This window comes from Nicotiana tomentosiformis, chromosome 5 (assembly GCF_000390325.3).
Source record: "Nicotiana tomentosiformis chromosome 5, ASM39032v3, whole genome shotgun sequence".
Taxonomy (NCBI): Eukaryota; Viridiplantae; Streptophyta; class Magnoliopsida; order Solanales; family Solanaceae; genus Nicotiana; species Nicotiana tomentosiformis.
Genome location: NC_090816.1, coordinates 32,759,129 through 32,774,114, shown reverse-complemented (window position 1 = coordinate 32,774,114; position 14,986 = coordinate 32,759,129). Strand labels below are relative to the sequence as shown.

The 14,986-nt window shown below is 39.8% G+C and overlaps 1 protein-coding gene across 1 annotated transcript; it reads left to right on the top strand.

The window, feature by feature from the left end:
* The first annotated feature begins 856 nt into the window (after positions 1 to 856).
* On the top strand, positions 857 to 1,726 carry LOC138892127 (uncharacterized). The gene is made up of 2 exons (XM_070175823.1): positions 857 to 1,256; positions 1,629 to 1,726. Exons 1-2 carry the CDS (start codon positions 857 to 859, stop codon positions 1,724 to 1,726), a joined length of 498 nt encoding a protein of 165 aa, XP_070031924.1.
* Positions 1,727 to 14,986: the final 13,260 nt, after the last annotated feature.

Genomic DNA, 14,986 nt, shown 5'->3' with positions numbered 1-14,986 from the left:
GAATTGTCTTAACAACAATCAAGGAAATTGGGGGGGGGGGGGGGGGAATAACAATCAAAGCGGATGGAACCATAATCAAGGCATTCGGGGGTCGGATTTTCAAAGGTCCCCGATGTATCAATAGCCGAATAACCCGCCTCCTTATTCTTCCCATGGTCCTAGTTCTTCAACCAATGAGATGGGGCGTATTGAGAACTTGTTTAAGAAAATTATGGAAAAGAATACCGATTCGGACGCACAACTTGCCTCTCACAACACATCGATCCGCAACTTAGAAGTGAAAATTGGGAAAATCTCTCAAGCTCTAAATTCTCATTATAAGGAGGCACTACCAAGTGAAACAGTGGTAAACCCAAAGGGTAGAAACAACACGGGGAATGCAATGGACGTTACTACAAGAAGTGGAAGAGGTGGGAGTTTATCCACCTCAAGTCATAAGCAACTTGTGCATGGTGAGCAAGTGGAACAATAAGAAGAGGTCCCGAACAATATGGTGCAAGCAAATAATGAAGTTTGGATTGATATTGATGATAGTGTGGAAGAGACTCAAGGGGAGGTAAACCCGTCTAGGGATCACATTATTGACATGTCAGAGTTGGTAGTGCAAACGGCTAAGGCACCGTTGCCTAAGACTCCACCTCCATACCCTCAAAGGCTTGCCAAACAAAATGGCGAGAATCAATTCAAAAAGTTCATTCAAATGATGAAGAGACTCTCAATCAATATGCGATTAGTTGAAGCTTTGGAACAAATGCCCGGTTATGCAAAGTTTATGAAGGATCTTGTGACGAAAAAGTGGTCAATGAATTTTGAAGCTATCAAAGTCACTCACTAAGTTAGTGAAATTTTGCATTCAATGGCTCCTAAGTTGGAAGATCCCGGTGCTTTTACGATTCCTTGTACAATTGGAAGTACTGAGTTTGCTAAAGCTCTTTGTGATCTTATGGAAAGTATCAATTTAATGCCCTATTTGATTTTCAAGACCTTGGGAATTGGGCAACCAATGCCCACCTCTATGAGATTGCAAATGGCCGATCGTACCATGAAGAGACCTTTGGGAGTGATCGAAGATGTCTTGGTTCGTTTTGATAAATTAGTTCTTCCGATGGATTTTGTCATTCTAGATTGTGAAGTTAATTATGAGGTGCCGAATATTCTTGGAAGACCTGTCATTACTACGGGGAAGTCTCTTTGTGATGTTGAAGCCGGAGAACTCACCTTTTGGGTGGGTGATGAAAAAGTGGTTTTCCATGTGTGTAATGCGGCAACCAAATAGCAACGATGTGTGCTCTTTTGCGGACTTGGTCACCGATGTTATTGTTGATTATACAAGTGCCACAATCAATGTTGGTGATATGTTGGAGACCGTCTTGCTCAACTTTGATGATAATGAGTTGGATGGCTTCATGGAATGTGTGAACTCTTTGCAAGAAATAGGTTCGTACAATTACGCACCCCGAAAACTATCCTTGGATCTTGAAAATAGGAAAACTCCTCCTACAAAGCCTTCCATTGAAGAGCCTCTTTCCTTAGAGTTGAAACCATTGCCTCCACATCTTTAATATGAATTTCTTGGCCCTTGTTCTACTTTACCGGTTATTCTTTCATCTTGTTTGACTAACATGCAGGTAGATTCTACATTGGCGGTTCTACAAAAGAGGAAGAAGTCTATTGGGTGGACATTGGTGGATATTTAGGGGATAAGCGTCGCATTTTGCATGCATAAGATCAACTTGGAGGAAGGCGCCAAACCTTCTATTGAACATCAAAGGAGACTCAATGAGGCTATGCAAGAAGTTGTCAAAAAGGAGATTATCTAGTGGTGGATGTTAGGGTTGTCTACCCCATTTTCGATAGTTTGTGGACTTCTCCGATTCAATGTGTCCCAAAGAAGGGGGCATGACCGTGGTCACCAATGACAAGAATGAGTTGATTCCTACAAGAACGGTGACAGGTTGGAGAGTGTGTATGGACTATTGCAATTTCAACAAAGTCATAAGTAATGATCATTTTCCACTTCCCTTCCTAGACCAAATGCTTGATAGGTTGGCCGGCCGTGCTTTCTATTGCTTTCTTGATGGGTATTCGGGTTACAACCAAATCCTTATTGCTCCGAAGGATCAAGAGAAAACAACCTTTACATGTCCTTATGGTACTTTCATCTTCAAGCGAATTCCATTTGGTTTGTGTAATGCACCGGTGACTTTTCAAAGGTATATGATGGCTATCTTCCCGGACATGGTGGAGGACTACCTGGATGTTTTGATGGATGACTTCTAGGTAGTTGGAGATTATTTTGATGATTGTATTGTAAAGAAATGTATTTGGTGCTCAATTGGGAGAAGTGTCATTTCATGGTCGAGGAAGGCATTGTACTTAGCCACAAAATCTCAATGAATGGAATTAAAGTTGATAAGGCAAAGATTGAGGTGATTTCTAAACTTCCAACTCCAACTTCGGTGAAAGGTGTGGGGGGTTTCTTAGGCCACGCGGGGTTTTACCAGCGCTTCATCAAAGATTTCTCTAAGGTGGTGAACCTTTTGTGCTAGCTTCTTGAGAAAAATGCTAAGTTTAACTTCAATGATGATTGCATGAGAGATTTTAAATTGTTAAAGTTCAAGTTGACAAATACACCCATCATCACCGCTCCAAATTGGAGTGTCCCTTTTAAACTCATGTGTGATGCAAGTGATGTAGCAGTTGGGGCAACGCATCAACAAGATTTTTCATCCGGTTTACTATGCTAGTAAGACCATGAATGGTGCCCAAGTCAACTATACCATTACGGAGAAAGATCTCCTTGCCATTGTGTTTGCAATTGAGAAGTTATGCCCGTACTTGATGGGTGCGAAAGTTATTGTCCACACGGATCATGCGACACTTTGTTATCTTATGAGCAAGAAAGATTTCAAAGCTCAGTTGATGAGATTGGTTCTTTTATTGCAAGAGTTTGATATTGACATCCAAGATAGAAAAGGGAGTAAAAATCAAGTGGCGGACCACTTGTCTCTTTTGGAGGAGGAATGAAGGCCACATGATGGCCTTGAAATCAATGACTCCTTCTCCGATGAGCAACTCTTGGCTATTTAAATGTAGGAGGTGCCATGGTTCGTGGATCTAGCAAATTTCTTTGCGTATGATATCATCCTGGATGAGTTCTCTTCAAATCAAAGAAAGAAACTCAAACAAGATCGTCAAGATTATTATTAGGATAAACCATACCTTTTCCGGATTTGTACGGATAGGGTGATTAGAAGATGTATACCGGAAGAAGAGCAATGTGAAATTCTTGGGGCTTGTAATTCTTTGCCATATGCTGATCATCATGGTGGAGCAAGAACGGAGGCAAAAGTGCTAAGTTGCAGTTTCTATTGGCTCACTCTTTACAAGAATTTTAGCGAGCTAGTGAAAAGATGTGATGAATGTTAATGGGCCGGTGGAATCTCGAAGAAAAATGAAATGCCTCTCACTACCATTTTGGAGATTGATATTTTTGATGTGTGGGGTATTGACTTCATGCATCCTTTTGTGAGTTCTTAAGGAAACACCTACATCTTGGTTGCGGTTGATTATGTGTCTAAATGGGTTGAGGCCGTTGCTTTACCCAACAATGAGGCAAGAAATGTGGTTCCATTCTTGAAGAAGAATATTTTCACAAGGTTTGGTACTCCGCGGGCTATTATAAGCGATGGGGGTCACATTTTTGCAACAAGGTTTTCGACACTTTACTTAGCAAGTATGGTGTTACTCATAAAGTCATGACTCCCTATCATCCACAAGCTAGCGGTCAAGTAGAAGTATCCAACCGGGAGATAAAGAGTATTTTTTCCAAAACAGTGAATGCTAACCAGACTGATTGGTCCAAGAAGCTTGATGATGCATTATGGACCTATCGGACGGCTTACAAAATACCTATCATAATGTCGCCATACCGGTTGATGTTCGGCAAAGCTTGTCATCTTCTGGTGGAACTTGAGTACAATGCCATGTGGGCTCTAGAGTAGTTTAATCTTGATTGGGATGTAGCTTCTAAATTGAGAGTTGCATATTTGAATGAGTTGGATAAGTTCTGGTACCATTCTTATGCAAGTTCGTCCTTGTACAAAGAAATGATGAAATATCTTCATGACAAGTACATTTGGAACAAAGAGTTCAAGGTAGGCGATCTTGTGTTGCTGTTTAACTCAAGGTTGAGGATGTTTCCCGGAAAGCTAAAGTCCAAATGGAGTGGTTCTTTTGAAATTGTGGGTGTGACGCTTTTTGGTGCATTGGACTTGAAGAACAAAAACAATGAGGTATTCTGAGTCAATGGTCACCGGGCGAAGCACTATTTGGGAATGTTGGAGATAGCCACGTCACGACAGTAATTCATTTCAATTGATAGTATTCTATGTCGTGCCATGACGTTAAATCAGGCACTTCTTGGGAGTCAACCCATGTTTCTTTTTCTTTCTTTTCTTTTCTTCTTTTGTAGTTAGGTGTTATTTTTGTGCTAACTTGATTTGAAGTATTCTATAGGAATGAATGTGCCTTATAGGAATTGTGGACAGATATGCAGCTAAGTATTGGAAAAAAATGCGGACCGCACAATTTAGAATATTGTCGCAAAAGTGCTCTGCGGCTGCACAATTGTCATGCGGACCGCACAAATGGAAGGTGGAAAATGCCAACTCGCTGAAGTTGGTATGTCAGAAAAATGGTCGATCTGCAGCCGCAACAAGGGATCTGCGGTCGCATACAAAACTTTGCGAACCGCAAACAAAATGATGATTTAAGCTCACCAGGTAACAGAGTGTGGTCCGCAACTGAAATTCTACAACCGCACTCGCTCATCCTTTCCTTGGAAAATCAATAAGTATAAATAGAGGGCTAGGGCAACTGTTATATTTTTTCCCTTTCTTAACACTAACACAACACTTTCATGAATTTTTTGGTAAATCACATGCCCACATGTCCAACAATTTTTGATCACTCATTTCTTGTACTCATTCATATCTGGTATGCTTAAATTCATTGTTAGATTTTTGCATTTTTTTAGTTTAATTTATAGTTTTTTAATTAGTTTAGGTATCTTGTGAGTAGAATAAATTGTTCATTCATGTGGGTGTATATCTGTAGTGGGTCAACTAGTACATGTTGTATGGGGAATGGGTCAATGTATTTTCATGCTTCTATGTTGTGACCATGTCACAATTTGCACGAATTGGAAGCCCTAGATAGAAGTAATGAACTGTTCGTAATGTTTTTGAATTCTACGACCGCATTTGAAGTTATGCGGTCCGCAGAAGTTGAGTCTAGGGCAACTTTAGTAAAGAATGGGTCTGCAACCACAAGAAAATTGTGCGGACCGCAGAAATCCCATTGCGGCCGCAAAACTGCCCTTGTCCTGTCATCAGAGAGTTTACAAATTTGTGACTCAAATGTGCGGTAGCAAGACAAATTGTGCGGATCACAAAAAACATGTTGCGACCCACACATAAGCCAATTCTCTGTCATCAGAGAGTTGGCATAATTATGGTTTCTGATTTGAGGCTACAAGAAACATGTGTGGACCGCACTTCACATCTGCGGCCGAAAAGAAAAATGTGCGGACCGCAGATTCTCATTCTGCAAGTTTGATTTAACTATGCCTTCACTGTGTTTTCTAGTGTCTTATTGTATATCTCTTGTGTATGATTGAACATTGAATAGCCACTAAAACCTTCTTCTACTTGATACAGATAATGGTTTGATCGAGAGGCAGAGGTGATTCTACTAAAGGGAGGGGTGAGCCTTCTAGGGGTCGAGGAAAGAGTGCCTTACCCCTCGGCCAACAAAGAACAATCACAAAGAAACCTACAACTGGCAGAGGGAGAGGTGCAGACTTTTTCGAGACCAGCTCTTATGTTCCCTCTGGGGAAGTATCAGAGGGAAACTCAGCCTCTATACAAGAGCAGCCGGCTGTCCAGTCAAGGTCACCAGGGAGGTATCAACTAAGGGACGAGTCGTCCACATATCATAGCACTTTCGAGAGCTCGAAAAGTGCTAGTCAGGCTTCTGAGCCATCTACTACACTTGTCCCTGAGGCACCGATACATCAGTTCAGGACATCCCTGATGATGGCAGAGGGGGAGATACTATAGCTTTCAGCCTTGAAAGGATGAAGATGAAAGAGGTTTGGGAGAACCGGTCTGTCAGCTTGGCCTCCTTCACCAGCTTCTGTCAATGGGTGGCCAGTGAGGTCACTTATTCTTGAATGGCAGTTTCAGTTGAAGGATCTGGAGAAATATAATCCTGTAGTGCTGAGACAGTTCAAGGAACGCAAGGGGTGGATGTGGTTCACCCAGAGTGTGGTGGATGCCAAAGAATATCTTGTTCGGGAATTCTATGCCAATATGGTGCATATCAAGAAAGGGACAAAGGTAACCAAAGTGCGTAACCTTAAAGTGAGATTTGATCAAAATACTCTCAACACGTACTTGGATTTCGAAGATATTGAGCCGAAGGAATACTTAGAGAAGTATGAAATAGGAGATGAAGCCCCGCCTTGGTTAGCAGAGATTCTTGAGGCTCCTGGGCCACCATTGCCATGGATCACAACATGGGTTGCTATTCACAAGAGAAGTCTGCAATAGACTAGACCCGAGCCAGAATAAGACCTATCTCCTGATTCCTCGGGTAGTTCTTTTTGCTTATATCATAGCTGGGTACCCTATCAATGTGGGTACCGTGATGTCGGCCAACATCTCAGTGATTGCTCGGCGATGACTCGTCCTACTAATATCCCAACACTATTACAGAGCATCTCACAAATGCGAGGGTCGAGCCGCGGGATTATGATACAAAGGTGCGGCCGAAGAAGCCTTTCTCATGGCACTCACTGATGGATGCGAACAACCTTAAGAGAAAAGGTCAACTGTCTACCACCACAGGCCAGTCTGATGAGCCAACAGCGGTAGTTGTGGAGGCAGTTGATGTTCCATCCACTTCGGTCGAGCCTTCCTCTAGTGCCACAACTATGCCTCCACCATCATCTTCAGTTCCTACTGCAGTTCCTGTCACAAGTTCCACCTCGACTTTGAAGCCGGTGCCCATGCCTATTGTGCCACTTTTTGTGCTGCGAGTCTCCCAAACATTGGTGAGCCTCAACAACTAGACGTAGACAACCACTGTAAAGCTGTCTGACTTATCTAGTACTGTTGCAGCACAGTCTTCTGTTCAGGAACCTCAAATTCCCCTGTCAGTTGAAGAGACATTGAAGAAGCTCCTGGAGAACCAGAACACCATCATGGCTACCTTGGTACAGTATGGGTCAGTGATCGAAGAGCTGGAAAAAAAAGTAAAGAAGATGAGAAAGTCCCAAGCCTCCAAGAAGTCAGTGGACAAGCTCCGGAGATAGGTTACAAAGCTTGCTGCAGCAGGAGATATCCCTTTAGACATGTTGATTGACCCACACCCTTCAGGCCTAGATCCTGTATCACCATCAACACCGGTGGCACCAGCTGGCCAGTCTGAGGAGCAAGACTCTGCTGTCGACACTGTCGAGGCAGTGCGTCAGATGTTCACCAACCCAGTCACTCCCTGAGATGAGGATGATGAGATCTAGTTGGATGAGACTGAGGGCATTGACATTGTTGTGGACATAGAGATGTCTAAGGAGCCATAGGGAGTTTTCTTCACTCTTTCCCCTATTTTACTCTTATTTTGTTAAGAATTAGGGACAATGCTTATCTTTATTCGGGGGGGGGGGAGGGGGTGGCATTTATTTGATCTTATTTGGTACATACTGAGACAATTGGCCTGCAATAACTTGATATTATTTTCTTTCTCTTTCTCATTCTGTATATATTCTCTCTTTTTCTCTCAATATGTATTCAGTAGTTTTTGATTAATTAGCTTCTTTATTTTTGTTCCATTATAAGTTCGTAGTTTGAGTTAGTATCTTCCTTGTTTGTTTTAGTAGCTTCTTTTTATGTTTCAGTAAACAATAAGCCTTTGGTTTTTTTAATGCTACGATTCTTTTCAAAGGTAGTTGTTGTGTGAACCGGGTGACTAGTCCCAATGATGGATGGCGTGACAACATTCTTAAGGGAATGCGTCCATTTTTGGTATTTAGGTAATAATAGTAGTTTTAATGAATAAAAAGACCTAATTGAGTCATGCTTGAAGAGTCAAACATGCTTCAATTGGTATGAACACACTTAACTATGTGCTTATGGTTAAAAATAAGGTTTTTGAATGAAATAGCTCTAGTTAGTGACTTTGTGACTCTTGAGTTGACTTTGGTGAACATCAAGTGGTTTAATTGAACCATAGTGATTTAAAAACTTTAATATGGTCATTGTGGGCCCTCGACTCTGGCCTCGTTAACAATTCGATTGCATGAGAGGTGAGATGCTTTGTTTCTAGTCCAAGTACCCGTGAGAAAGGTCTAGAACTTGCCCCGAATGTGTTTCAAGGCGAAATCCTAAGTTTTGCTTGGCTTGAGAAGTGATTGTAGGATTTCCTTAGCCCGTTTGAGCTTTATATTTCCTACCAATGTTGTGATCCTTAGTCAACCCCGTTGAGCCTCGAGCCTTTCTCATTTGGCAATCATGTTACAAGCCTTTACCCATTTGATCGTGACCCTCTCTTGGCATCCGAGCTTTCCTTAACACTCTTGTGAAACAATTGGCTAAAAATGTAAGTTTGGGGGAGAGATGAGGAGCTTGAAAAAGGTATCAAGGAACAAAAAAAAGAGAAAAGAAATGATGAGAAGAAAAGGCAAGAAAAGAAAAGAGCAAAAAGAAAAATACAAAATAGTGAATAAGCGGAAGAGTTGAAGGAATTCAAAGAGAGGTAATGATCCCAAACATAAAGAAATCAAAGAGGGAGAAAATTAATGTAATGATCAAGAAAGAGTGATGTTATATTTCTCTAGTTCCCCAAAGAAAAGAAAGTGCCTCAAAGAATTGGCAAAGTATGAGCCGAGAAATGAAGAATGAAGTGCTTAAAGAAATGTGTAACCAGTCACCCATATTGCATCCAACCCTAATCCAAAAGCCTTCATTATATCCAGAAAGAAGTCCTATTAGATTTCAAGATGAGTGAGCTTACATTAGTGGCGATCTACATATGGGGTAAGCCTATGGTATTTGAAGCCGTACTTGCGACATTCTCTTGAGAGAGATGAGTGAACCTTTCATAAATATTTGGATTGAGTGTTAAAATGCTTAAGTGAGCCAGGAAACTGGAAAGTAGAAGAGGAAGAGTTTTGAATCCACCATTACCTACGTGATAGAGAAAGAGTCCTTGATGAGTAAGTCAACTTTTGATGCTCAAATGTCACTTTAGAACTATATGTGCATAAATGTTTAACTTGTCGCCGTGTTGATAATATATAGGGAGTATGGGTAATCGTTGGTCCCAACTAATGTGTGGATGGCTCACCTTCCGCTCGCTGAAATGGCCCTTAACTTTTGGAGGTGGAAGCTAATTTATTTGCTTGAGGACAAGCGAAGACTTTGGTTTTGGGGAATTGATAAGTGGGGATTTTGACTACTTATTCGTGCCTTTTAACTTTTGCTTTAGTCTAAAAGCATTAATTTGTGTTCCCGAAACTAATAAAATTGTGCAAAATTAGAGGAATACTGGAAGTTGGGCCCCCGAGATAAAATCCGACTAAAAAAGGAGCAGACTAAGCACAAGGCAATAAAGGGCACAGCAACACACAATGTGTGGTCCGCAGAAGAAATTGCGGACCGCGGAATTCCATCTGCGGCCACAGACAAAGAAGGAACAATTAGCAGGAATTTGTGCAAATTGCGGACCACACATAAATTGTGCATCCGCAAAAGCTGGGCTTGGGGTCAAGATCAGAGAGTATGCAAAAAGACCAAGTCCAGAGCCTCAGTGAATTGCGGGCCGCACAAGATTGTGAGGCTGCAGAAGATTGCCTTGCGGCTGCAGTGATAAATCTGCGGACCGCAAAAAAGTTACCTTACGACCGCAGTTTAGAAATGTACGGCCGCAGAACTCCAGCTCCTGCCAGATGAAGAAATCTGTGGACCACACATGGAATTGTACGGTCGCAGAACCTCCCGAGGGGTATTTTTGTCCGAGATTTTCAGCCTTGTATAAATAGACGAGTTTCACAAAATTAGGTCAAGTTTGAACATCTGCAATTACTATAGCCATTGTTCTTTGCCATTTTTGGAAGTTTACTTTGCTTTGGTGTATTTTACAATAGATTTAATTATTTTAAGCTTTCATTATGCGTTTAATTAGTCCTTCTTCTCTATTTTTCTCAAACTCAAGTATGAGTAGCTAAAATTTTACAAGTCAATTATGGCATGTAGGATAGACTAACACAAACAAGAATAGATTGAATATGAGAATTTAGAGTTAAAATAGCACGGGCTAGCCAGTTTTCGGACTAATAATTGAAAAATAGCCAGCGTTTGCAAAGTCATTAAAATATTACTGCTATTTTACTGCAACACGGAAAGTTCCAGCATAATATACTGGAGATTGGAGCATATGTGTATGAACTTCTAACATATTATGTAGGAACTCTAGCACACGAAAAGTTCTAGCATAATATACTAGAGATTTGAGCACCTGTGTATGAACTTCCAGCATATTATGTTGGAACTCTAGCACACATAAAGTTCCAGCATAATATACCGGAGAATGAGCACCTGCGTATGAACTTCCAGCATATTATATTGGAACTCCAGCACATTGTGAAATTCCAGCATGTTATGCTAGAAGTTCACATGTAAAAAATTCGAACTCCAGGATATTATGCTGAAATATTTTTCGGATTTTGAACAATATTTTTGTTCAGATTTATCTTTACATGAAAAGTGACTAAATTTTGATTACTTTTGAAACTGTGGCTATTTTTCAATTACCACTTGTAAATCTGGTTCTTTTTTAATTTCACCCGAATTTTAAGTAAAGCATGAAAATAGTCTAAGTAGCCTAAACCGGTCAAATACCACGTACAACTGATGTACCCGCTCGTTACCTTGTGTACACGACATAGCACAAATGAATCAATCAATACCAATCCGAAGGGGTAGTTCTCTCACACAAAGTTAGGCAAGATACTTAACTCAACTAGGCCAATTCAACTCTCGAAAATAGCTTTTTCCCTAAAATTCGTCTCCACACGGCTCAAATCTAACCAAAATCGATGTAATATCATCAAACAACGCAAGAGAAATCGATTACAATAGTCAAAGCTAAGATCTTTATAGTTTTCCCAAAAAATGAACAAAAGTCAACCCGGGGCCCATCCAGTCAAAACCCGGGTCCAATGGTAGATTTCGACTACCCATGACCCTATGAGTTCGTATATGTGTTTAACTTTAAAATCCGAGTCCAAATCGACTCTCAAAACTTAATTTCTTATTTTTTAAAAACTTGACAAAGTTCTACAAATTTTTACTTTGATTCACATGGTTTTGATGTTAAAATCTAAGATATATTGATAGAATACGATTAGAAATATATTAGAATCACTTACCCAAAGTTTGTAGATGAAAATTCCCTCTCCAAATCGCCTCCTACCTAGTCTAGGGTTCAAAAATGAGAGAATGTTTTGAAAAATTCCGTCTCCCAGCCCTTTGTACTAGCTGTATTTGTCGCATTTGCAACACAGGGTTCGCATTTGCGAACCCTAACAGCCTCACGTATCATCGCAATTGCGAGAAGAGGCTTCGTAATTGCGAACTGGACAACATCGTAAAAGAGAACAAATGTTCGCAAATGCAAACTAATTCATAAGCCAGCAAATTTCGCAAATACGAAGGGGTAGTCGCAATTGCGATACCTGAGCAACAACAACACCAGCAGTTCATTTACAATGCAATCCTTTCCGAAACGTGTCCGAAACTCTTTTGAGCCCCCAGGGCTCCAAACCAAACATTCACACATGTCTAAGAATATCATACGAACTCGCTCACATGATCAAAATACAAAAATAACATCTAATACTACGAATCGAACACTAAAACACATGAATTTCAAAGTAAAGTTCAAGAATCTATAGAACTACAATTAAACGTACGAATCCTATCAAATCAACTCCAAATGGTATCAAAATTTACAGTCAAGTTCTAAATAGCATAACAGACTTATTCCAAGTCCCAAAATAAAATTTCGAGCTCTTTATCTAAAAGTCAAGCTACAGTCAAACCTTTCAATTTTAAATTGTCGAATTTCGGCAAGTCAACACAAAGCAACCTACGAACTTCCGAAATCAATTTTGGGCATACGCCCAAGTCTGAAATCACGATACGAAGCTATCAGACAAAACACAGTTCTAGGGTTCTCTTCACAAAAATCAAATTTAAATTAACATTTATAATTTAGACTTCTAAGTCAAGTATCAAAGGGTCCAAATCAACCCGAATGTTTTCAAAAAATCATAAATACACGTGTGTGTGTGAAGCATAAAAAAGGGTAATAGAATGAAATTACACAAAATGACCGGCCGTGTCGTTATAGTGAAGAAGCATCCAAAGACGTGGAATTAAATTTTGAAAAGAAAGGAGAGAGTTATTGTAAAACATATATATATATATATATATATATATATATATATATATATATATATATATATATATATATGTATGTCCTTGCTTTTGCTGGTTACTAGGTCTATATAGGGTCCTTGCTTTGCTGGTTACTAGGCCCATTCTTACTTCTAGCCTATTTGGACAAGTTTTTATAAGGAAAAAAGTGATTTTGAGTGGAAAAGAAAGAGTTTTTGAGAAATAGAAAAAAGTAGTTTTTTCCTCAAACGCATTTTTTTGAAAAATACTTTTGAGAAAATAAACTTAGAAATACTTTTTAAAAGCTTGGACAAATGCTAATTGCTACTCAAAAGTCCTTTGTAAATTAATTAGCCAAACACAAACTATTTCTTAGCAAAAGTAATTTTCTAAAAAGTACTTTTGAGAAAGGTTTTTTCAAAATAAACTGATTTTAGAAGCTTAGCCATATATCTATTACTCATTTTGCTATTCAATAGTGTATGAAACAATGCCACTCCAATATGTTAAAATAGGGCCTATCTTATTCTTCTTCATTAGATAATCGATAGTCAAAATTTATTGGTCCAACTAATTTGAATAGGGGCGGTGTCATGACCCAAAACCAACCCATCGTGATGGCGCCTATCGTGGTACTAGGCAAGCTGACTATTCAGACATTTCCAACACTTTAAATATTTGAAAGATATTAAATGAGTCTAAATAAAGGAAAATCTCTTAAAACAGGATAGGAAAATCTTAATTCATTACATAAGTCCTTCCCAAAACCGGGGTGTCACTGATTACATGAGCATTTACGAAATAACAAAGTCTAGCACACTGTCTAGAAGTAAAATTGAATAAATAAATTGAAAGATAAAGGAGGAGAATCAAGGTCTACGAACGCCAAACAACTACCTCGATGATCTATGAAGGTCCGGCCTCTACAAATCAACAACCGCCGAAATCGGAAGCACCTGGATCTCCACACGGGGTACAGGGTGTAGCGTGAGTACAACCAACTCAATAAGTAACAAATCTAACCTTTAGTTTGAAAGTAGTGACAAGTCAAATTATTACGGTCCGCTTTCAACATTTAACAGTATGGGAAGTTACATAAAATATAACAATTATATCTCAGATATTTATATTCTCTAAGTGAAGGTACAAGAATTTAGACAAGAACTTAAATATGCTTTCGATAACAAGAATTTAGGCATGCTTTCGACAAGAACTTAATTATGCTTTCAGATTTCACAACAAGACTTAACACATAACAGGGTTGATCCAGCCTATATGAAAATAAAACAGGGCAGATCCATCCCAAATGCAAGTAAACAGGGCAGATCCAGCCCAAATGTCATAATTGCTAGAATTGCGCCCACTGTGGGTGTGCAGACTCCAGAGGGGTCGATCCAGCTCAAGCGCTATAATAAGCCAAATCTTGGCAAGAATCAATAACCCTGTTGCGGCGTGCAAACCGATCCCATAAATACTACTCATAATAGGCCTTCAGCCTCACTCAGCCAATAACTTCTCTAGTCAATCGGGCTCACCAGAATCATGATATTCAGCCCATGAATGATGATATGATATAACAAATAAAGAAAACAGAGACTAATACATAATATGCAAGCAATAACTGTGACTGGGTACAATATGACAAATTTGGCAATTAGTTCAACATCAAGGTACGACCACTGTAGGTCCCAATAATACCATCATATAGCCTAAGCAAGGTTTCTAACATGACTGGAAGCTTAATAGATCTAGCACATGGTGAAAATACGGGTAACAATAAGATTTAACAACTATTCAGTTCCATGGAATCGAGCAAGTCACAATTGTTATGGTACACGCCTACATGCCCGTCACTTAGCACGTGAGACACCTCAACACCAATCACATAATACGAAATTTGGTGTTTCACACCCTTAAAACGAAGCTTAGAAGTGTTACTTATCTCAAACCGTGTAAATCGCTACTCCAACACGCCATTGCCTAGCGAATCGACCTCCAAATGCCTTGAATCTAGCCACAAATAGTTCGATACAATCAACATGAGCTAAAGGAATAAATTCCATATGAAATTACTAAGCTTTTAATTAAAAGCCAAAAAGTCCACTCCGAAGCCGGCCTCTGGGACCACGTCTCGGAATCCAATAAAAGTAACAGAACCCAAAAGCTCATTCAACCACGAGTTCAACTATACCAAAATTACCGAAATCCAACACCAAATCGACACCCAAATCCCCAATTTAAACTCTCCAAATCCCTAGCCTCAAACCCCCAAATTACACCTCCAAACCACACAATCTAGGTGGTAAATTCAATGGGGAAACATAATTATTGAATAAATTTAACCACAAGTGATTGACCTCAAGAAAACACTAAATAATCCTCTCAAAAATCGCCTTAGACCGAGTTTGCAATGTCTAAAATGAAAGAAATCATGAAACCCTTCGGATTTAAACACTGCCTAGGCA

Coding starts and splice junctions, on each gene's coding strand:
- LOC138892127 (XM_070175823.1), top strand. CDS start 857: ATGGCTCCTAAGTTGGAAGATCCCGGTGCTTTTACGATTCCTTGTACA. Junction 1,257..1,628: donor AAAAGTGGTTTTCCATGTGT/GTAATGCGGCAA, acceptor ACTAACATGCAG/GTAGATTCTACATTGGCGGT.